The sequence below is a fragment of the Colletotrichum truncatum genome (genome assembly GCF_014235925.2).
Source record: "Colletotrichum truncatum strain CMES1059 chromosome Unknown Contig_0004, whole genome shotgun sequence".
NCBI classification, from domain to species: domain Eukaryota; kingdom Fungi; phylum Ascomycota; class Sordariomycetes; order Glomerellales; family Glomerellaceae; genus Colletotrichum; species Colletotrichum truncatum.
Window position 1 is genome coordinate 4,549,315 of NW_027222401.1, and position 19,598 is coordinate 4,568,912.

General features: G+C 48.4%; 9 protein-coding genes across 9 annotated transcripts; 3 read left to right on the top strand and 6 right to left on the bottom strand.

The window, feature by feature from the left end:
- Nucleotides 1-18: 18 nt before the first annotated feature.
- On the top strand, nt 19-897 carry CTRU02_207990 (GNAT family acetyltransferase; the record flags this gene model as incomplete). Its single annotated transcript, XM_036733866.1, has 1 exon — nt 19-897. One exon carries the CDS (start codon nt 19-21, stop codon nt 895-897), a length of 879 nt encoding a protein of 292 aa, XP_036574413.1.
- A 106-nt stretch (nt 898-1,003) lies between these two features.
- Nucleotides 1,004-1,739, bottom strand: CTRU02_207991 (uncharacterized protein; the record flags this gene model as incomplete). The annotated part of the gene is made up of 3 exons (XM_070205006.1): nt 1,004-1,012; nt 1,133-1,600; nt 1,659-1,739. 3 exons carry the CDS (start codon nt 1,737-1,739, stop codon nt 1,004-1,006), a joined length of 558 nt encoding a protein of 185 aa, XP_070061539.1.
- A 458-nt stretch (nt 1,740-2,197) lies between these two features.
- On the bottom strand, nt 2,198-3,794 carry CTRU02_207992 (delta-sterol reductase; the record flags this gene model as incomplete). The annotated part of the gene is made up of 3 exons (XM_036733868.1): nt 2,198-3,300; nt 3,382-3,689; nt 3,757-3,794. The coding sequence occupies 3 exons, from the start codon at nt 3,792-3,794 to the stop codon at nt 2,198-2,200; spliced, it is 1,449 nt and encodes a 482-aa protein (XP_036574415.1).
- Nucleotides 3,795-4,145: 351 nt separating this feature from the next.
- Nucleotides 4,146-4,322, top strand: CTRU02_207993 (uncharacterized protein; the record flags this gene model as incomplete). The annotated part of the gene is made up of 1 exon (XM_070205007.1): nt 4,146-4,322. The coding sequence occupies one exon, from the start codon at nt 4,146-4,148 to the stop codon at nt 4,320-4,322; it is 177 nt and encodes a 58-aa protein (XP_070061540.1).
- A 2,823-nt stretch (nt 4,323-7,145) lies between these two features.
- On the bottom strand, nt 7,146-8,908 carry CTRU02_207994 (cytochrome p450; the record flags this gene model as incomplete). Its single annotated transcript, XM_036733869.1, has 3 exons — nt 7,146-8,158; nt 8,219-8,603; nt 8,666-8,908. The coding sequence occupies 3 exons, from the start codon at nt 8,906-8,908 to the stop codon at nt 7,146-7,148; spliced, it is 1,641 nt and encodes a 546-aa protein (XP_036574416.1).
- Nucleotides 8,909-10,813: 1,905 nt separating this feature from the next.
- On the top strand, nt 10,814-11,353 carry CTRU02_207995 (uncharacterized protein; the record flags this gene model as incomplete). Its single annotated transcript, XM_036733870.1, has 1 exon — nt 10,814-11,353. The coding sequence occupies one exon, from the start codon at nt 10,814-10,816 to the stop codon at nt 11,351-11,353; it is 540 nt and encodes a 179-aa protein (XP_036574417.1).
- Nucleotides 11,354-14,012: 2,659 nt separating this feature from the next.
- CTRU02_207996 (g-protein beta wd-40 repeats containing) lies at nt 14,013-14,192 on the bottom strand (the record flags this gene model as incomplete). The annotated part of the gene is made up of 1 exon (XM_036733871.1): nt 14,013-14,192. The coding sequence occupies one exon, from the start codon at nt 14,190-14,192 to the stop codon at nt 14,013-14,015; it is 180 nt and encodes a 59-aa protein (XP_036574418.1).
- Nucleotides 14,193-14,762: 570 nt separating this feature from the next.
- Nucleotides 14,763-14,909, bottom strand: CTRU02_207997 (uncharacterized protein; the record flags this gene model as incomplete). Its single annotated transcript, XM_036733872.1, has 1 exon — nt 14,763-14,909. One exon carries the CDS (start codon nt 14,907-14,909, stop codon nt 14,763-14,765), a length of 147 nt encoding a protein of 48 aa, XP_036574419.1.
- Nucleotides 14,910-17,173: 2,264 nt separating this feature from the next.
- Nucleotides 17,174-18,748, bottom strand: CTRU02_207998 (uncharacterized protein; the record flags this gene model as incomplete). Its single annotated transcript, XM_070205008.1, has 6 exons — nt 17,174-17,642; nt 17,695-17,790; nt 17,870-17,987; nt 18,041-18,193; nt 18,259-18,493; nt 18,578-18,748. 6 exons carry the CDS (start codon nt 18,746-18,748, stop codon nt 17,174-17,176), a joined length of 1,242 nt encoding a protein of 413 aa, XP_070061541.1.
- Between the last annotated feature and the right edge of the window lie 850 nt (nt 18,749-19,598).

Below are 19,598 nucleotides of genomic sequence, written 5' to 3' on the forward strand. Positions count from 1 at the left end.
CTAGACTAGATGCCCGAGATGTCCTCCAAGGTTCAGGTCCTGGGCGGGGCTTCTACCAGCAAAGGTGATTTTGCTTGTCTTCCTTTCTTCTCGCACAACTCTAATCCGGCAGTCCCCGCAAACACAGAACTTGGCCCAATCGTCAGCACCCTTCCCGCTGCTGAACCGGACCGATCCATCGTTCTGCACGGTTCCCTCGCTACCCTCGAACCTTGGTCAGCATCGACTCACTGGGCCAGTTTCTGGCGCAATCTCCAGCTACTCGAGAACCAATGGTTGGTGGACTACTTTCCGTTCGAGGAGGTCCGCTCGGAAGTGGATCTGCGCAAGCAACTCGACAATCTGGTTGCTGTTCCGGATGTTATTCTGTACGCCGTCCTAGCTAATCCGGCACACTTAAACCCGATGAAAGCGGCGAGTGGAGAGAAAGGCTCTGCAGGGCATGCAGAGGTATTTGGATTCATGGCTTATTCGCTAGCTGGTACGACGCACCGCGAGATTGAGGTTGGAGCAATGTTTGCACCGGCGCTACAGCGGACGGCAGCGGCAACTGAGGCACATTACGTGATGTTAAAGAACGTGCTGGAACCAGTTCGTGTCCAGGAAGGAAAGTCTCTGCCGTATCGGAGGGTATCGTGGAAATGTAACAGTCTAAACACGGCATCCCGCCGGGCGGCGGAGCGGCTCGGATATGTGTATGAGGGAACGTTGAGGAACCATCAGATTATCAAAGGGAGGTCGAGAGATACAAGCTGGTTTAGTATTATTGATAAGGAGTGGCCAATAATCAGGATTGCCTTGGAAAAGTGGTTAGATAGCTGTAATTTTGATGAGAAGGGCCGACAGGTAAAAGCGCTAGACTATATTCGAGCGAAGCTAACTACAACAGCTAAGTAATACAACATCAATATCTGTATCATATAATACCTTGCGTTAGGAAAGGCTGAATTCCCTATTCGCAAGGCGGAGGACAAACCTACAATATGGCTAAGTCTTCTTTATTTTATGCTCTCTGATTAGGTAGCTTGAGTTAAAAGTAATACTTGTTAGTTACAGTTTTATATACCGCTAATTAACCTCTACGACTCTTCTTTAGGCTAAGTAGTCTTTTATTACTTTTGTCTATACATACCGTTGTCGAGGTAGGACCATGAAGAAACACCAGATGTTCGTACTCCTTGGCTTTCCTATCGCCCAACAGGTTGTCAGCTTGTATGATGTCCTTTCGTAAACCCATCAGCCATGGGTGCAGCGCCGAGACGTAATCGTCGATCGTGATGTATTCCGTGTTGGACGCCTCAATGACGAGGGGCAGTGCTCTTTTTGGCCGGTCAGTGCCGCAGCAGCGCAAGAGCTCTCCCTCGTCGCTGTGAACGTCTTCTTTTTCTTTTCCTTCGTTGCTGCTGCTCTCTGACGTAGGAATGTCGTTGTCTGGTAGCTCTCCAAAAACGCAGTTGTCGTTGTCAGGACTGGCGTGCCGCTCGTGCCACTCAATCCATTCGCGCTGCCAGCGCTCTAGGACATCGATTTTTTTCGCTAATAGATTTGATTTTGGGTTCAGCAAGCGACTTCTGTGAAATGTCGTCCCAAGAAGTGTTGCCTGTGATGTCCCGGGTGGCGAAGGGTTCGCACGGAGGGTCCTGGCTTCAGTTCCTCACGACGAAGATGCTCTCCGCCAACGAGCCAGGGAACCTCCATAAGAGACTGAATACTTCAGAGGTTGGAAAGGGGCTTGACATAGCGGTTTGTTGTGGCATGAAAAATCGCGTGAGGTGAAGTTAGAAGGTTGTTTGGCCGCTTTATATAGTCATATTAGTGTTGTTCGTGGGGATTCACATTTCTAGGATCAGCTTCAACCTATCACAATCTGGAATAGTTTTTGCAACAATGATAATGGAATAGAATACAAATAGCGCGATTGGTCGCAATTATTCGCGCACTTAGATTACTCAAAGCAATGGTTGAGAATAACAAGTCTCGTGTTTTGGAAAACCCGTTGGGCGAGAGCCGCCACTATTAAAATACCATGCGTTATCTCCTCGTTTTCGGCAGACCCAATGCATGAATGGCATCATTAAACCTCTGTCTAATATGTTGCATTACTGTCGCGATCCGTGTCTTTAGCGAAAGTTTCACGTAACCCGTCACCGTTCCTCTGCCCAATGACCGACCAACCAACCTGACTAATGCGTGTTCTCTAATAGATGCCTGGGATGATTCTCCACTTGACGATCTTCTTGTACTTGTTCCAGTCGTCGCCATACTTCTGCTGGCAGGCGGCATCGTCTCGCCCCTCGCGATGGACCAGCATGAAGGCAAACCATGCAGCGTAAAAGTAGGTAAACAGCATGCCCCATCCCCTCGCGGCGTCTTGGATCACCACGCGTCCGTCGAGCGTCGTAGTGCTGCCAACAGCGCCAGCAGCCAAGGAGCTTCCGGCAGGAACAATGAGATAACCCGCGATTCCGGTAGGAAGTGTGAAGGGCGAGGACTGAAGCCAATCCCCCAGGTAGTTGATGTGGCGAGAAACACCCCACCAACCCGAGGTCAACAGTCGCGTACCGCGCTTCGTTTGGAGGTACGATGCATTGGCGAACTGCGGGTCATCCGGGTTGGTGCGGAAGGCATTCTTCTGTGAGTTTGAGGCGCGGAAGATGTACACTCCAATGGCGAAGACGCCGGCAACTGCGATGAGCTCTGTCCATCCGAGCTGAACGGGGTAAACCGATAGGTAGCGACACTGAGTTGAATAGAGGAAGGGTACCCAGACGATATCGCCGAAGCTGAGCATGAATCCCAAGCCGTCGGTTGTAAGATCCATCATGCCCAGAATACCTGCTTCGGCATACTGACCCTCGAGGACATAGTAGGATTGGACTGCGGTGATGAAAACGATGCTGTTCGAGATGTAACCGTACGTCCGGTATTGTTTCGCAATGAATGCCAGGTCAAGTAACGCCCAACCAGTCAGCCCAGGGCGCATTTCGAGCCAAGCTTTTACATCCACTTCGCCGATGAACGGAAGTGTAACACGAGGGTTGAGTTCGCGGCCGATGTAGTAATCGTAAATGAAGTTCCCAGTATGACCACCACGTGCTAGTTCACGCAGCTCAGGATTACCCGGTTTAACTGAAAAGCTGCGGATGTAAACCCAAGTCGCGATTATGTAAGAGAGGATAATATTGGCAGTCAAGATCTGCAAGTAATTATCCGTAATAAAGGTCCAAACGACGAAGTCGGCCCCATGTAGATAGGTTCCAATGGCACAGCCAGCCAGCTGCACAATAGTAGAGTTGAAGGCTGAGACATAAAGTCAGAAACTACCAATATGAGTAGGGCTAATGAGACAGGCAAGGAAGGATGCCGGCCCATTCCACTTACCGTTAAAGCGGTACTTGAGAGGTCGTCCAGACTCAGCCAATTTAGAGCCGTAGACCTCATGAGCAGGAAGAACGCGGTACAGGATGAGGCTGAGAAGATAGTAGCCGAGGACCCAGGCCGTCACGTTCCAGCTGGCGAAGCCCCAGATGCCATTCTGCGGCCAAGGAATCTGCGCCCTGAGTTTCTCCCAGGTGAGAGTACGCGGCTCCAGCAGGGCCGGAGCAGGGCAGCCGCTGAGATCGTTGCAGCCAAAGTAGAAGACGTACATCAGTATCGGCAGGCCAAAGACGATACCGGCGGCACCGGGTCTAGCAAGCCGGGCATGCCCTTGTTAGCGGCGCGGGTGGGGAGCCGGCGGGGTGGGCCTTGACTTACGGGCCTCCGAACTCGTATCTAGGTCCCTGCTTGGCCATGATGTAGCGCGGGTACGTAGTCTTGGTAAGGGAGGAGGAGGAGGTTGTGGTGTTTGCGAGAGACACGTCTCGTGTTTATTTGGCGCGCGTGCAGCGACGTGTTGTGAATGTCGAAAGGACAAGTCAAAAACAAGCTGACATTTTATGGGTACAACACGAAAGTAATTCACAAATACTGATTACATAAGGCAATCATCCCAGGCGGCTCCCAATAGGTTCACGGGTACCCGTGCGTGTAAAATTTCACGGGTACCCGTGGAAATGACTAAGCAACTCTGATATGGGGCTCATGAGCCAATGAGAGGCACGGCCTGCATCAAACTTATCCGGAAAGTTTACGACTTTACTACGATGCACTCTTCGGGCTTACTACCAGCGTATAACGCCTCCTGCTCTGCCTTATCTTGCTCGACTCGTTTCCAGACTTCGCTCATACCTCTCTCACTGTTTTTAAAGGGGTTTTGTCCATCTTCCGCAATAATCAGCTCATCGACCCGTTTGTGTTCAGCCCTATCCCAGTCCAGATAAGCCATCATCTCCTCCTTCGTCCAATCCCTTGACCCGTGTGAGGTAGTGCAGCGTCCTTTCATCTGCTTATAGTCAAGACACCACTCATAACACTTTTTGTCATAACGTAGCGGAAGTCCCATTGCCCTTCGATACTCCTGGTTTGTTTTGACACTCCCACGAGGTTGAGCACCGTACCAGGCGCTTCTTGCTGCACAGTACCGTCCGTATATCGCCTGAGGTGAATCGTATCCTGGCAGCGAAGGTGAATGCGAATACGCAAATGGTGATAATACCCGAGGTGGTGATATACTGGTCTCTACTACTATAGCAATAGTCGGTTGAACTAACTCTGGTACGTCCTGCACGGCGTTTGAAGGAGGTTCTTGTGTATCTGTCGTCGTCCCGGTAAATATCGCAGTTGATACTGTAGCTGGATCTGGAGTAGGTGTCGGTTCAGGCAATAAATGCGTGTATCGCAGAGGGCACGCCTTTGAAGTCATAGTATGGCCAACTGTATGACACCTACTGCATTTGCTTGGGGCCCGTGAAGCAACTTCAACAACTTCGAACCCGCTAGGCTCTCGTCTAGTGCTTGATTTGGGAATACTGGGATTCTCTAATTGCAACCTGGGCTCTATGCGCTGGCGAGGCTCCAGCAATAGCTGCGGCGCTCCATCACGCCTCAAATGCCAATGTGCATGGAAGTGCTCACGTAGAAGAACAAGATTCTGTTCTTGTAAAGTCTTCAATTTGTGTAAGCATGGGAGACCATATACTCGAGAAAACGTCCCCGTACAGGCTGTGGAAGGATTTGTGTCTTTCTTCGTGAGCAGCTTCCGTTGCTCTTCTACTTTGCGCAAGGCTTCATGCGATACCCAGCCAAGCACTGCGCCGTACATTGACCCTGAAAGCTCAACTGGTATCCGTATTTGCTGTTTAACTTGATTTAACTTTAGATCCGATAGCTGATTTAGTAAAGCATGCTTCATTGCTCGCCAAGCTTCAAAAAGGTCTAATGTGGATCGTTTCAAGTGCGATTTAAGTAGTGCATGAATACCCTCAACTCGCGAAGTAGCCACATTGCCAAAATGGGTATGCTGATCGACCCAGGCTTTCACTAGCTTCTCCTTGTATGGTTTCAACCAAACGGACGTAACATAGCCGACTTCTTCGAGATGGTCCAGAAGATAGCGTTCCTCAAACTGGGAAACGCGCTCCTCAAAAACCACCTCAGATGGCGAGCTGATGATCGAATGCCAGGAGTTATAGAATTCTTCCCAGCTCTGAGTTGAAGGTTTGAGCGCTGCAGGATTGTTGACTGTCTTTGGCTTAGTAGAGTCAAAAGCTGGATTACAATGTTGAAGAACGGCCTTGTTCGCATGCCAGAGGCAAAGCAAAGATGCAGAAGAGGGGAAGATGGTTGCAACAGCGTTAATGCATGCTAAGCAGCGATCTGTGAGGATAACCGCAGGTAGGCTAGCGTTGCACTGACTATACAAGGATTTGACCCGCTCCAAAGCCCAGGTATAGTCATCTTCTGCCTCGCTGCTAAGAAATGCAAACGCAATACAGAACGACCGTTGGCAAGCATCGACGCCAACTATATCAAGAAGTGGCATACCATACTTATTAGTCTTATAGGTACAGTCTAGTAACATGATGTCTGGGTAGGCTTGGAGAAGGGCTAAGGAATCTGGATGAGCGAACAAGACAGCCGTAACTCGGCCATCTGGTGCAAACTGCATGCGACTCCAGAAGCCTTCCTCATCAAGTTGATTAGCAAGTGCATGGATCGAGGTCTGCCCTTCACGAACATCTCGTTTAGCGGCTGCAATATGATTGTAGATATCCTGCTGGGTCGCTATAGAGTCTGTCGTTTGTCGTATGTATGTTCTGATGTCCCTGGGTGCGACGCCAGCGTTTGAAAGACCGGCCACCTTGGCTTGATCCTCCTCAGATAGCTTGCGATGCGTTGGGTGAGCAGACGGATGTTGGCTTGGGGGATGATTATGAGAAGAAAAACGCTTATCGGGCCGGTGTCTCAAGCTCCATGTGCTCTTATCCAAAGATTCCTTAGCAAGGACGGAAAATTGACAACCAGTCCCCCTACTAGTAGTTTGCCTTTGCCGCGCTATTGATGTGCTTGGCGGATGACACGACCTATCGCATGAATATGTAATCGTCCGTCGTCCGCTTTTCTCCTTTGTTGATCTCCCGGTAGTGAATGCGTATCCCTTTGTCGCCGCCCAGTTGTTGATTGACATAAAAAGCTCATCGCGAGATTTATGATCGCTTTCAGGGGGGAGACTGTCGTCTGGGAATGTGAGTATTGAGTCTTTGAGAGCTATTTCCATTTTTAAGAATATATGACTGAAGTGCTGGATGCAAATAACGCGTGAAAGGTGTATGACACAAGACGCGTTCATTGACGTGGGCAGGTTGCTTAGTCATTTCCACGGGTACCCGTGAAATTTTACACGCACGGGTACCGTGAACCTATTGGGAGCCATCCCAGGCGGGCCCTCAGCTGAGCCGGGATCTCTCATTCCGCTTCTTGGCCCTGCAGTGTTAACGCTGCCCATCTCGCTTGTCCTTCGAAAGCAATTCAACCATCGAATCACCTGTGGCCATCTCGCTTTACCTATGAAAGCATTTGAAGTTCTTCGAATTCGACTCTCGAACAACCTCTGATCCTCCGACTGCGCCCGACTACTAGTACTTGCAGTTTTAAATTCATCTTGCACTTCACTCTGACCTTCAACATCCAATAGTACAAATATATTTGTATTCTATTCAGCTCCTCACCGCTTAAAGACGCGTATCAGGCTGCCCTCTAATCTTTTAGTGCTTTGTCCGCCGCTTGACCATGATCTTGGCTCCGTTTGCGGGAAACACGAACTCTAGCAGCCAGCGAGCTGCTGGTCGCTGGCCCTGGTAGTTGTCGGGGAACTTGATGTCATAGTTCGTCAGCAAGTGCGACATGAACATCTTGAGCTGGAAGTCTACGAGAAACCGGCCTGGACACGAGTTGCGTCCACGGCCGAAAATCAGCAGGTTCGCCGTCGACAAGAACGCGTGCGGGCTCCAGTTGCCACCGGCCTCAGGCGCACCGCCCTCACCCTTCGTCGCCAACTGCTCCTGGCGCAGCCGTACGAAGCGGAACGGGTCGAACGCATCCGCATCCGTGAAGTGCTCCTCGTCTGTATGCATGGGCTGCGACACGAACGACACCAGGGCCCCGCGAGGCAGCTCGACTCCGGTGTCGGTTCGGACTCCGTCGACCATGACCTTGCGCACGAGGGCCCGCGTCGGCACCGTGTTGAGCCGCAGCGTCTCGCGCGCCACCGAATCGGCGTGCACCATGCGGGTGATGTTCTGCTTCGTCCAGAGCTTGGCCGCGTCGCCGCCGCTCTCGGCGAGGAAGCTCTCGGCCTCGCGCCGCAGCACCGCGATTGTGTCATGCGCCGCCTCGGAGCCGAGGATGTTCATCAGCATGTTTGACATGGCGAAGCTGGCCTGGTAGATGAAGCCCAGGTTGGCCATGAGCAGCCGCCGCGTCATCTGGCTCGTCTCGAGCTCCTCAGGCCGGTTCTTCTGCGCATACCGGAGCATCTTCTGCAGCAGGTCAAGAGGGTCATTGCTCTCGTCGGAGGTGGACTTCATGTACGCAATGCGCTCCTTGAAGACGGCATCGTATCGCGCTTCGAGACTGGAGAGCTTGGACCGCGTGCTCCAGCAGACGAGAGGGCCGACGAGGGGGCGCAGGAATTCGGGTGTGAAACCCGTGACCCCCGCATTGGCGACAACACCATCAATTGTGTTCATGATGGTTCGGAGGTAATCCTCATCGCGGCCTGTGCGAGTAGTTTGTCAGCAGCTTCTTCTTACTTCAAGGGTAGGCGCCCATAACGTACACAACGGCAAACCAACAGCAAATCGGCTACCAGTCTGGTTGACAATCATTCGCATGGTATCCAGGAGATCAAGTGTCTTCCAGTTCTCCGTGTCTACACCCAAGTGGGTATCGATAGCCAGTTGGAGCTCCTCGTGCACAGGAAGGATGTAGTCCTCCAACTCTTGCGTCAGGATGTGTCGTGCGAGCAAATGTGGCCAAGTATCCACCATGTATTTCTCGTCCCCTAGGCTATGCCCCAGCTGGAACATCTCGTTGAACGCCTCCCACATGCCTAAGATAGAGGCAGGCTGGGACAGCGCCCATTTCATCGAGCTATGGGGCAAGAAGATCTCCTTACGTGTGCCGAGTGTTGGTACAACAACGGGAAGTCCCCGCTTGGAAAACTATCAAAGACCTTAGATTAGTAACTGCCGCGAGCAATTGTTAAGGACTTTCTCAGACGGACCTTGTCCCAGACATTACGGTAGAGAGCCGAGCAGTTAAAGTAGAAGGAGAGCCTTGTCCAGAGGCTGAAATGCCTTTGTCCAGGCTTCTCTCCCACAAGATCGAGGTCTTTGTGGAATGGGCGCGCTAGGAAAACCCGGTAGATAAGGCCGATCACGACTGCGACTACTGCTAAGACGAGAAGCCCATGGTCCTTGACGGTCTGGAGCTCAAGAACGATGGGGGTGGCTCTAAGAGAAGGCATGACGGATACCTCTGGTGAAGGATATTGCTTGCCTAGAATAGTTCGACTATGGAGTGGCAGGCCAACCTGGGCTACCTATATACAATTATGCTCCGGGTGAATCCCGCGGCACAGTTTATCTTTTTATAGGCTTTTGGTTCGACCCTCGCTATTCCTCCAGTCTATTTCTGTGCCTCTAAAGCCATGGCGCAGCCTGTCACTTGCTTACTGAGCGTCGATGACTTTGCAAAAGAGGACAAGATTATCTAAGACTCCTAAGACCCAACTGAGTCTTCCCGGTGAGCCAGATGTGGGATGTTTGGCGAGACCCATCTCACGCTTGCATGTTATCTAACTGCGCTGCAATGTGACACGCCCGACTATGGAGATTGTGGGGGACATTTGTAAGTATTTACACGAATCTGGGTGTCATACGAGTTAGGCACCATTCCTGCATGCTAAGGTACCTACATGCAGGCCGAACGGAATTCGGTAAAACAACACACGATAAGCACGGGCCACGGTCGCCGGCTAGACGCTCCTCTCCTCCGTAACAACTCGCCTGCCCTCCATAGTAGCGAGGTTGCCGGCCAGGTTGGAAAGGGAAAAAAAAAAAAGGAAAAAGAAAAAAGAAAAAAAGGAAAAAAAAAAAGAGGGCTCCTTCCTCCGTCTCGCTAGTCCGCTCCTTCCCCTCAACAATAGTAGCAGAGTTTTCCAGCCGCCCACCCGACCGGCGCCTCATTTGAACACCTCCCTCCCCCTCACATCAGCCAGCAGCCTCTCAACAACAGCATCAACATCAATATCACCAACAACAGCAGCAGCACGAATAGCAACGGCAATGGCGACAATAGCGCTATAATAGTAATCATAGTGAAAATAACAGCTATTTAGTTGCCCTATTTGCAATCTCCACCCACCTCTATATATAAACGCCAAGCAAAGATCTAGGCAGATAAGGTATATCCAGTCAGATAGATCCTTAACGAATTTCTTACTTGAACGCGTCAAACGGAAACCAACCGCGACCTTCGCGTTCTAGCCAAGAGCCCCTGTAGTAACATACATCAGAGATTCGTATCTAGAATACTGGTTGCGTGGCTCACAAGTACGCTAATTGCTTATGCACCTCAGCCTACCCACGTCAGCTGAGAATCCCATAACCTGGAAATTATTAACCGGCCGCATGTTGCGCACCAGCCGTTAGAGAATGATTCTACACATAGCATTGCAGACGCCCCTCAACTCCCGGTAGCGTCGAGGATAAAGCATGATCGGATGCTCGCTCGCTCGGCCTACGTTTTTTATTTCACGTTGTTAAATTAGCCTCTTTCTAACTTAACTTTGTTGATCAGTGTAGGCTTGGCTGGGGAAACAATTGGTTGGCCCCCGCGCCCGCGCCCGCGACGTTCGATACCAGGCTTGCCCGGGCTAGCTGGTGTCTCTACCTATAGCAGCCTAGAGTCAGTAGTTCAGGGGTTTGAACTCTGTCTAAGCGGGTCTAAGTCCGACACCGCCAATCCTATGGGGAATACTTCTGGAAAACTGTGGGCTGCGCTTCTAATTATTGCTCGGAATAATGGTAGACGGGATGCCTGCTAGGGAAACAATCCCCACTTCCAGGGCGGAGCATTATGTCAGCACAATATGGAACCGAGCAATATCGACGAGAGCGAGCTGCTTACAACAATATCTCAAAGAGAACTAATTATATCGAGAGAAGCTCAGAGGAGTAAGCCTCGAGAATAGAAGATAAAAGGGCGGCTTCTCCTGCTAGACGTCTGGTTCTTATTCCTAATCATCCTCAATAACAACACAATCAATACGACCAAAACTATCAATAGAAGTTTCATTATCACACTATCATCCTAAACAAGACTCTTAACATATTACTATACGATATATCCCTAAGCCCTATCTATCAAAATGCAGCTCACTACCGTCATCCTCGCCTACGCCAGTACTGTCTCCGCTATCGACGTCTACTTCCACTCCCAGAACAACTGCAACGGCGCCTCCCGCCGCTGGAACAACGTCAACCCGGGTACCTGTATTAACGCCGGCCCCGGCACGGGCCAAATCCCCTCCATCGCGTGGCGCGGCGTCCCAACCAACTGGCGCCTCACCTACTACGGCACGCACAACCAGCAGTGCAACAACATCAAGACCACGCATATCAAGTCCAACGTCGTGTGGACTTGCATGTCAGGTGGCTACTGGGGTGCGCGTTACCAGTTTACAAGCAAGAAGCGGGCGATTGGGATGGAGGAGGAGGTGTGCTTGAAGGGCGAGGGTGAGTGTGAGGGGAGCTTGGGCCCGGCGGATGAGATTATTGCGGAGGATGGGACGGTTTGGGAGCTGGAGGGGCTGAGTGTGGAGGAGATTGATGAGTTGTATGGGTTAGTGGTGGATGGGAGCAAGATTCCTGAGGAGTTTCAGGTTCGTCGCCGCGATGTTAGGGCTTGAGAAGACCGGTGTGACCTCGAGGCGGAGATCCACGGCAGTCGAAGAGCTGGGAGGAGAGACCTGGGAGAGAGAGGAACACAAGCCAGAGGGGGATAGTAGATACTGATTTCTGAGAGGGTTTTGCCTTTGTTTGTCTGGCCATAGCATTCACGTACATAGGTACTTATAGGGCTTCCATACCCACCGCATCTCCTTCAATTACACATACTACTATTTTCTTACCCTAGCCTACAGGCAGCTTCAAACACCTAACAACCTAGCAACGATAAATGATAACGTCCCACACCCACTTCTGGGCACCCCCCACATTTGGGCACCCCATTTACACCAAAAACGCCGTTTTTCGAAATTCTATATTAAACTAAATACTTTACTTATTAAAGAGAATAAATATATATTAAATAGATTAAGACTTAATTATAATACTTAAGTAGCTATATACTAGTATTATTAATAATAAGTATTATAAATTCAAGGTTTAACATTTATAATACTAATTTACCTAGCCTATATCTTAATATATAAAATAGGTAGAGATATTTAACTAATATGATTAGAATTTTTAAGTAAGATATAGTAGATTTATATATTCTTATACTTAGTAAAAAATTCTTTAAGCTTAGAATAATATTTTAAAATTTCCCTTAAGAAAAGTTTCTATTATAGAATTTTAACCCTTAATTATACTATATTTACTAAAGTAATACTTTTAAATCTCTTTTAGATATAATTATATACTTTTAATAAGTATAAATATTAATTTCCTAGATTTTTTAAATAAGTATATATAAGCGAAAATATATTTTTCTAATGTTAAGGAATACTAGTAAGTTACTAGTATCTACTAACATTTTAAAGCTTTTAGTTTTAAACTTCTATATTATAACTATTATTATATTTAAACCTTTATAAAAAATTAGATGGCTATAATTATACTTAACATAGTTTATATATATTTTCTTTTCTTAGTAAGTATAGTAGTTAGTTTAATATAGAATTTCGAAAAACGGCGTTTTTGGTGTAAATGGGGTGCCCACATGTGGGGGGTGCCCAGAAGTGGGTGTGGGACGTTAGTATCATCGCAATAGCTACTAAAAAAGAGCGGGTCTGCAAAGACAGGGGGTAAGATTCATCAAAATCTTGTTAAGTGTCATTCTTCGACCGTTCTACGTCTAAAATATCTGTATTATAGATATGTCTAGAGCTGCTACTGGGATATTCTTCTTACCTAACTAAGGGCCCTGCCTCACATGCTATCTGATTAAACTGATAAGAATTAATTGAGATCTGAACGACCTTGAGCTGTTGCTAGTGGCCTACTGAGTCCGAATCAATTAACGGCAGTCTTACTGACGATATACTTTTGCAAGGATTCCAGGGAGACACCATACGCAAGTTCTGGGGGTAAGCGGGCGCTTGCAAATCTTCATCCAGTTTCTTCCCCTCCTTCGCCCCCACGACTGCCTTGACGTGTCCCACAATTTCTGACAGGGGAGACAGCTGACGTGCATCAACTTGACAGTACCTCATGGCACCAATGCTTACGACTTGGCCTCGCTGGCCACGCGGACTGTATCGTCGACTGCATCCTTCTAGTTACACGCTCTACGGCGCTATCTCGATACCTACGGCTGGTCCTTGCGTTCCTTGTATCTGGATTTATCTATCGTACCTTAGGTATCGCTATGGGTGTATCTGGTGTGGCAATGGGATTGCTGATGTTCTTCTTCCTATAGCCTCGGTATTATTTTATAGAGGATGGCCTATTCGTTATTATCCCTCCTCGCCTTTCTACTCTTCTAAATTAGCTTTAGTAGGGTACGGGCTATCTACAGGTTATATCATTTTTAGATTAGTCTATACTAGTTTAGTTTTATTTTCCAGGAAAGCTTAATTTAGATTCTATTAAGTAACAGACCGTGTCCATACCAGGTATTATCATCGAGTTGATGAGCGCAAACCCATATGAGATGGAACTTTTAGGTAATATAGTCCATAGTATTAAAAGAAGCCGTGATTTTGGTATTTTTCCTCGCCTAAAAAGTTTTTCCTTGTCGTCTTGGATACTCTCAATGTAGTTCTTGCTCTTTACACCAAAGGTGGCTACCAAACCGTTGAATGTCTATCACGACCAGAGCACACTGCACTGTCAAAGTCAGTATACCACCAGTAACTGTCCATTGAAAACATTGAGACTATCCTATCGACCGCGGCATGACTTCATTTTCGCCAAGGGAGGTGTAAAGCCAATCAAGGCCTATGCGGCTACCAGATTTGTTAACTTTTGCACTTAAAACTTCAGTACAAAGTATTACTACTCGCAACTTCTAATGGAACCTAACAATTCAGAGGAAATGCTGGATTTTCTATGTATCTAGTGTAATGCGGGGTAAAAATGGCTCTAAAAGCGGAAACTTGAGGGCCTGGCGAAAAAGGGGTCATGCCGCGATCAATGGGATAGCTTTGTTTGCAATTATTAAGTCCCAACCGGGTCCTCAGGCCCAAATGTCCGTCGAATCAAGGGCCTCTTAACCATTCCCTGACGCTAATTGTGAGAACTTGGTATATGTAGGGTTGCTGAGATCTACCTTTCTCGGCCAAACTCTGTACGCGCATATCCATGATACAAATAAAATCCTCCTTATAAACTAGAACCTCATCAGCGATGTGACATTTGCTTGACCATCGGAATAGATGATTGTAATTGAGGTACTGCTAGTAATAGAGATCTTGCATATACCGCTGCTGATATGGCATCGTAGCCCTGCCGCTGACGAGTCCTATGAGAATCGTAATAGTCGCAGATACGTCGGATTACGACGCATGGGAAGTCTTTCATTAGTCCAGCAGCTTCTGTATCGAAACAAACAATGCCTCCTTCGTTCGCAAAGTCGTCCCTGGAGCCGGCATCCTTGACTAGCATGTCAACAGAAGCGATCAGGACGCAATGTACCGCCGGGTTATCATCATCCTCATCCCGCTCACGCCGTTTTAATTCATATTGATGATCGCAGCTGAGCTTGCACAGATCATCTCACACGTCGACGTACGAAGGCGTGTACAATCTATCCGAGCTTGAGTCTGGACGCGAGTAGCGCTCGCGCATTTGAGGATTTTTGGCGTTGATGCGTTGGATGTCATGCTGGAGCCAGTTGTGTACTCTCGTAGACTTAACCCTCCAGGTAAGTTGCAGCGTGGAGCAGGAATGGGGGTGGGCGGTTGAGGATCCCGGTTCTTGGGAAACCTACAGCCTGAAGCTGCTTAGCTATATCGACCTGCATCACGCCGCCATGTGTGTCGGTTAGATAACGGACTGCCACATCTCCAAGCCGAGTATCGTGATGCTCTGATGGCACGCCACCTCCAATACCAACAATTATAAAAAATCTGATTTAAGGAAAGATGTGTCTCATGTTTGCTGCCAAGGCTGCTGATAAAATTGCCCCAGCCACGCTATGAGGAAGTGTACCGATAACAATGTTATGACCACCGAGCTGACCACAAATGTAGGAATTATTATCTCCGGCTTCTGTGCGCCAATTCTTGTGCTTTGCATCAAGGCAAGTTACTGCCGCAGCTTCCCATAGTCTGGTTTCGTCATCATCTCTACTCCTGTCTATTTCATGGATGTCCTCTTCCAGTATCTCTTTTTCACCATATTCTGGCTCTTGTTGTTTGTTTTCGTCTTTCTCATCGTCATCATCTCCTTCCTGACCATCATTTCCTTCTTGACCACCATCATCACCTCAATATCTCATACTGTGTAGAGGCCAGAAGCCGAGGCCAGCTTGATGACGGCCAATACGTGTTCTAATTACTTCGGGATATCGGGTTTCGCCACCTCATAGGGGACAAATTGACACCTTTGGCTCAGGTAGCTCTGTGCTATGTGCCCCGTGCTTCTCGACTTGGGCTATACCATCCAATTCCTGGTAATTAGCCCTAAAATGTACCTTAAAAGCTAACTCGGAGGTAGACTACACTGAGCAATCCAAGACGCAGACCCAGAACCCTCCGATTAAAAGTAAGCTCATGGCTGTACCAGTCGTGTCGACTGGGAAAGAGTCGGTTCGATTCTCCGCAATCACTGAACGTGCATACGTATGGTCGCATGTCTGAGAATACATGTCTCCTGTACTTATCCATGAGCGATTTGTCTCGTACTTGCTGTCTCGTGTAGCGGTTCAACTTAGATGACTCACTTCCATCATTCCCAATTGCTTGTTTCGATCATTAAGAAGCAGCAGGGACATTCGAAAGGTTTTCCCCCATCGCCATGGACGGCGTCGGATGCACTCAAGCTGAGGCATCGGATCTAAGGGATGAAGAGACCGAGACGTCGGATGCGGCTCCATCACTGATGTCGTATTGGAGTAATGTCGTCTATAGGGATATCCGAGGGAAAATGCGTCGACACGGTATCCACGACTTCACTTTTATCTTCGGTAAGATTTCCTTCGTCTATATCTTTATTTTGCTGCAACGGCGCTTCTATTGCTGATTTCTCCTTGTGTTCCTGAGTATACTGTAGAAACTCCCTGCTTCCCTGCCCTCCGCCTCCTTTCCCCATTACAACTATAGCTGCCTGTGCCCCTATACCCCCCTTTTCCCTTCACAACTCCGGTTCTCTTACCCCCTATAGTCGAATGGCTGTGAAGCGACGATCTCGTTCCTCCTCATCCTCCTCCTCTCCTCCCCCTCTAACCCCTAACCCCCGGGGCTTTCTCCCTTTCCTCCTCACGATCGTGGTAGCTTCCTCCCATATATACCATAAAAGAATGTAGGCTGGGTCGCGTGCGGGAGGGCGGGTCGCGCGACCGACGGGGCCCCAGACCATTTAACTGTTCACAACCACTGTAGCCACTGCCGCCCATAGCAGCCGACAGCTAAGTGCCACTGCGCAATAATAACTATTAATTATAAGAGTCCTGCAAAAGGGTATGTAGCACCCTTACTAAGACACCTTAATTAATAAATAAAAGGTCAGTCGATATAAACTACTATCGATTTTTCATTTGCAGTTTATGTTATTTAAGGTAACTTTAATAACTAAAGCCAGAACCAAGCAATACACCTACATATACTAAAAGCACCCCATCAGCTAAGACACAACAACCACCGCACCATATATTAATAACTAGTCATTCTCCTTGCCTAGTTTCCTAGCTATCACCGTAAATAATCAATCAGCCATCTCTATCCCTCTTTAGCTATAATCATAGTTCACAAATATGAAAGCAGTTAGCCATAAGCTAAGATAATCAGTCTAACCCTACCCAATCCTACCAAAGATAGTGGCCCTAAGATAATATCTTTCTAGCCCTAACCCAACGCGACCGGGGTGTAGGGATGGTTTTACTAGAGGCTAGGTTGTGAATTGGATCGAGCCTTGCACTACGAATCCAATTATGACGGCGTTCTGTCTCGCATAATAGGAGGATTCTATAGAGCAGTCAATAATAATAAGTCATCAGGATCACCAATGGAAAGTCTTGAGGTTTGACTTGTTGCGATCTATTAGGAAGTGTTGATCAGGGGTATGGGGGTGTGGCCTTCCCACATGTTATCAAGCTACTTAGCCATAAACTTTCGTCTGAGACGAGGTCAATAGTCATTACAGATTGATATATTGCCACTGTAGAGAAGTATCATCAAGGTTACGTCACCTAAGACTTTGCACATTTTTGAACAATCCTTGAAGCGGGCACATTTATTTTGTATACCGAAGATCCTTCTTTACATCAAATCGAGTATAAAGATCAATAGTAGAAAAATAACTTCATGGATGATCCGTCACCGAGAACTCTCGAGCTCTCAGGATCAACATCTCGCATTATCGTTCTCACTATACTTAACAGTGAAGTCTCTGGTACATAAGATACCCCGCTGTCCCTTATCCAGTATAATCTCTTCGCTATTCGTATCAGACGGCAAGCACCCCGTGTACACAGCTTCCGCAGACGACCGGCCTTCCATCGCCACCGGCGACCGTACCATATTGCCTCTCGAACCTACGACGGAGACCTGCCGCTCTACGACGCGAGTATCATCCTTGGTGTGCATCTCGAATTCGTCATGCACACTCAGATCCAGGGGTATGCCCGTTCTCCTGGCACTAGCATAGGCATTGCTACGGGATCCAGCGCCACCCAGGGGCGTTTGGCCGCTGCGACCATATCGCTCGTTGTTGGGGTAGTAGTCCATCGTGCTATTGATCTTCAACATACGTCCGAAGAGGGGCTTCAGATATGAGGCACAAGCTGCGATGATGCCGATGTTGAGTTGGAGGCTTGAGAACCACAAGTTAGCATCTGATGACCGGGTGTGAGGATACCAACTACTTTTGCCAGAAGTGAACCCAATAGTCGAAAATGGCATCGGGGCTGCCACCGGTGGTAAGCATGAAGACGGCCTTGAGGATGCCCATGATGACTGCGCTGGAGTGGAAAACCATGTCAGCCCTAACCCAGTACAAAGGGTCTAACGTTGGTGTTATAGAAGATGTCGATAACTTACAAATATCCAAGATTGAGGATGCCTATCACGTAGAGCCGGACCCGGAACCTCATCTTCAGATGCCAGATTATTGGAATGGGTAATGCTCCCAAGCAGATGTCGGTGAAGATGTTGCAGGCTGATTGTTCACTGTAAGTCATTACCTCGATTTTTCTTGCAAGCAATACTGACCAACATTCCAGTATGTTAAGTTGAGGAACAAGTTGAAGTCGTGGCATCTTGGATCGAAGGGATTCATCCATTGAAACTCCCACCACCCTGAATATGGGGTGCAGTAGACAAAAAGCCAGGAGATTGCTTGAATAGAATACGCAACCACGAAGGCTTTCAAGAATCAGTATGGTGTTTCCAAAGACTCGAGACCGTTCAGATCCGGTCGTGAGACATACCAACGATAGCGTAGAGTGACCAGCGGTACCATTTCAAGTCCCGCTTCAATCGTAGTAGACTGATTGCCATTGATATTCTCAAAAGTCCCAATGCGAAGCCATCCGATAACACCGTCTTCCAAAATGTTATGCGCTCGAATTTGGTTCGGTCTTCTATCGATATGGTCAAGCCATGACGTCCGAGGCCGTACGGTATCTGGAGGACTAGGCAGATCCAAGAGATCAGGGCAAGAATCTCAATTTTCCATCGGGTTAGTTTCATCCTTTACCAGGCACTCAAGACGTAGCTAAGAAAAACTTGGAATATTGTTGGACTTACAGCAACGAGGATGATGAGCGCATCTTCAGCCCCAAAGGTCCTTAGAATAGCTAATCGGACATAAATACGCAGAGAGACAAATGTCAGGGCGATGAAGCAGAAAGTGCCTACTATCCCGACGATTCGCCCTGCATTGCTCGCTTCGACATACTCGGGAGGGAACTCATCCATTGTACCACATCGTTGGGTATTGTAAAAGGCTGGGAAAAGACAGTGGAACTGCAAGTGTCAGATGAGGGGTGGTTGACTAGTGAAGAGACTCCTACTAATCTAGCAATATGAAGACTAACAGTTGGCTCATCTCCCATTTCGCATGGCTGCTTCCTTCAGGAAGAAGAGAAGTTTCTCGCGCCGCTGGTTACTCGGCTTTGCCCCACGAATTGCCTATCATGGCCATCTGCATCCTGTATCGAAGTTCTCATTTCAGGTCAAAGGGAGAGAACAGGGTGCGTACAACCAGCTGTCGCAATTCAGGTTCCGCGGACGGCCGTGCGAATCAATTTTGATCCATGGTAACCATGAGGTGACGCTGTTCTTGCAGCTGTACAGGCCCGAAAATGGGATTCGCTTCTTCAACGGATCCAGAACCTTGTCCGCATATGCAGGTGACGGTCTCTGCGACACGCAGTCCTGAAGAACTTGAACAGATGTGGCACAGAGGGCGGCGGGTTTTCCGAGCAGGATGTTGCAACTTGGCACATAGGGAGTACTACGCCGAGAGCGAGAGCCAATCAGTGAGAATCCGCGAACTAGGGTTTAAGCGCAGATGGCGTGGCATGCACATCGGGTTCATGACATGTGAACAGAAACCAACACTTTCATCAGGTCCAAGTTCTAGCATTGGGACATCTCACTTCATGAGAATCAATTTAGAAGTAGGTCTGCGCATCATCTTTTCTAGGAATGTGACAAGGGCCCGAACAGCAGACACGATTAATTATCGAGCAGGCATGTCTCTCAAGCCATCCCATTTTCAACATTCTAGCGCCCCACCCTTCAGATCCTCAAGCCAGGGAAAGTC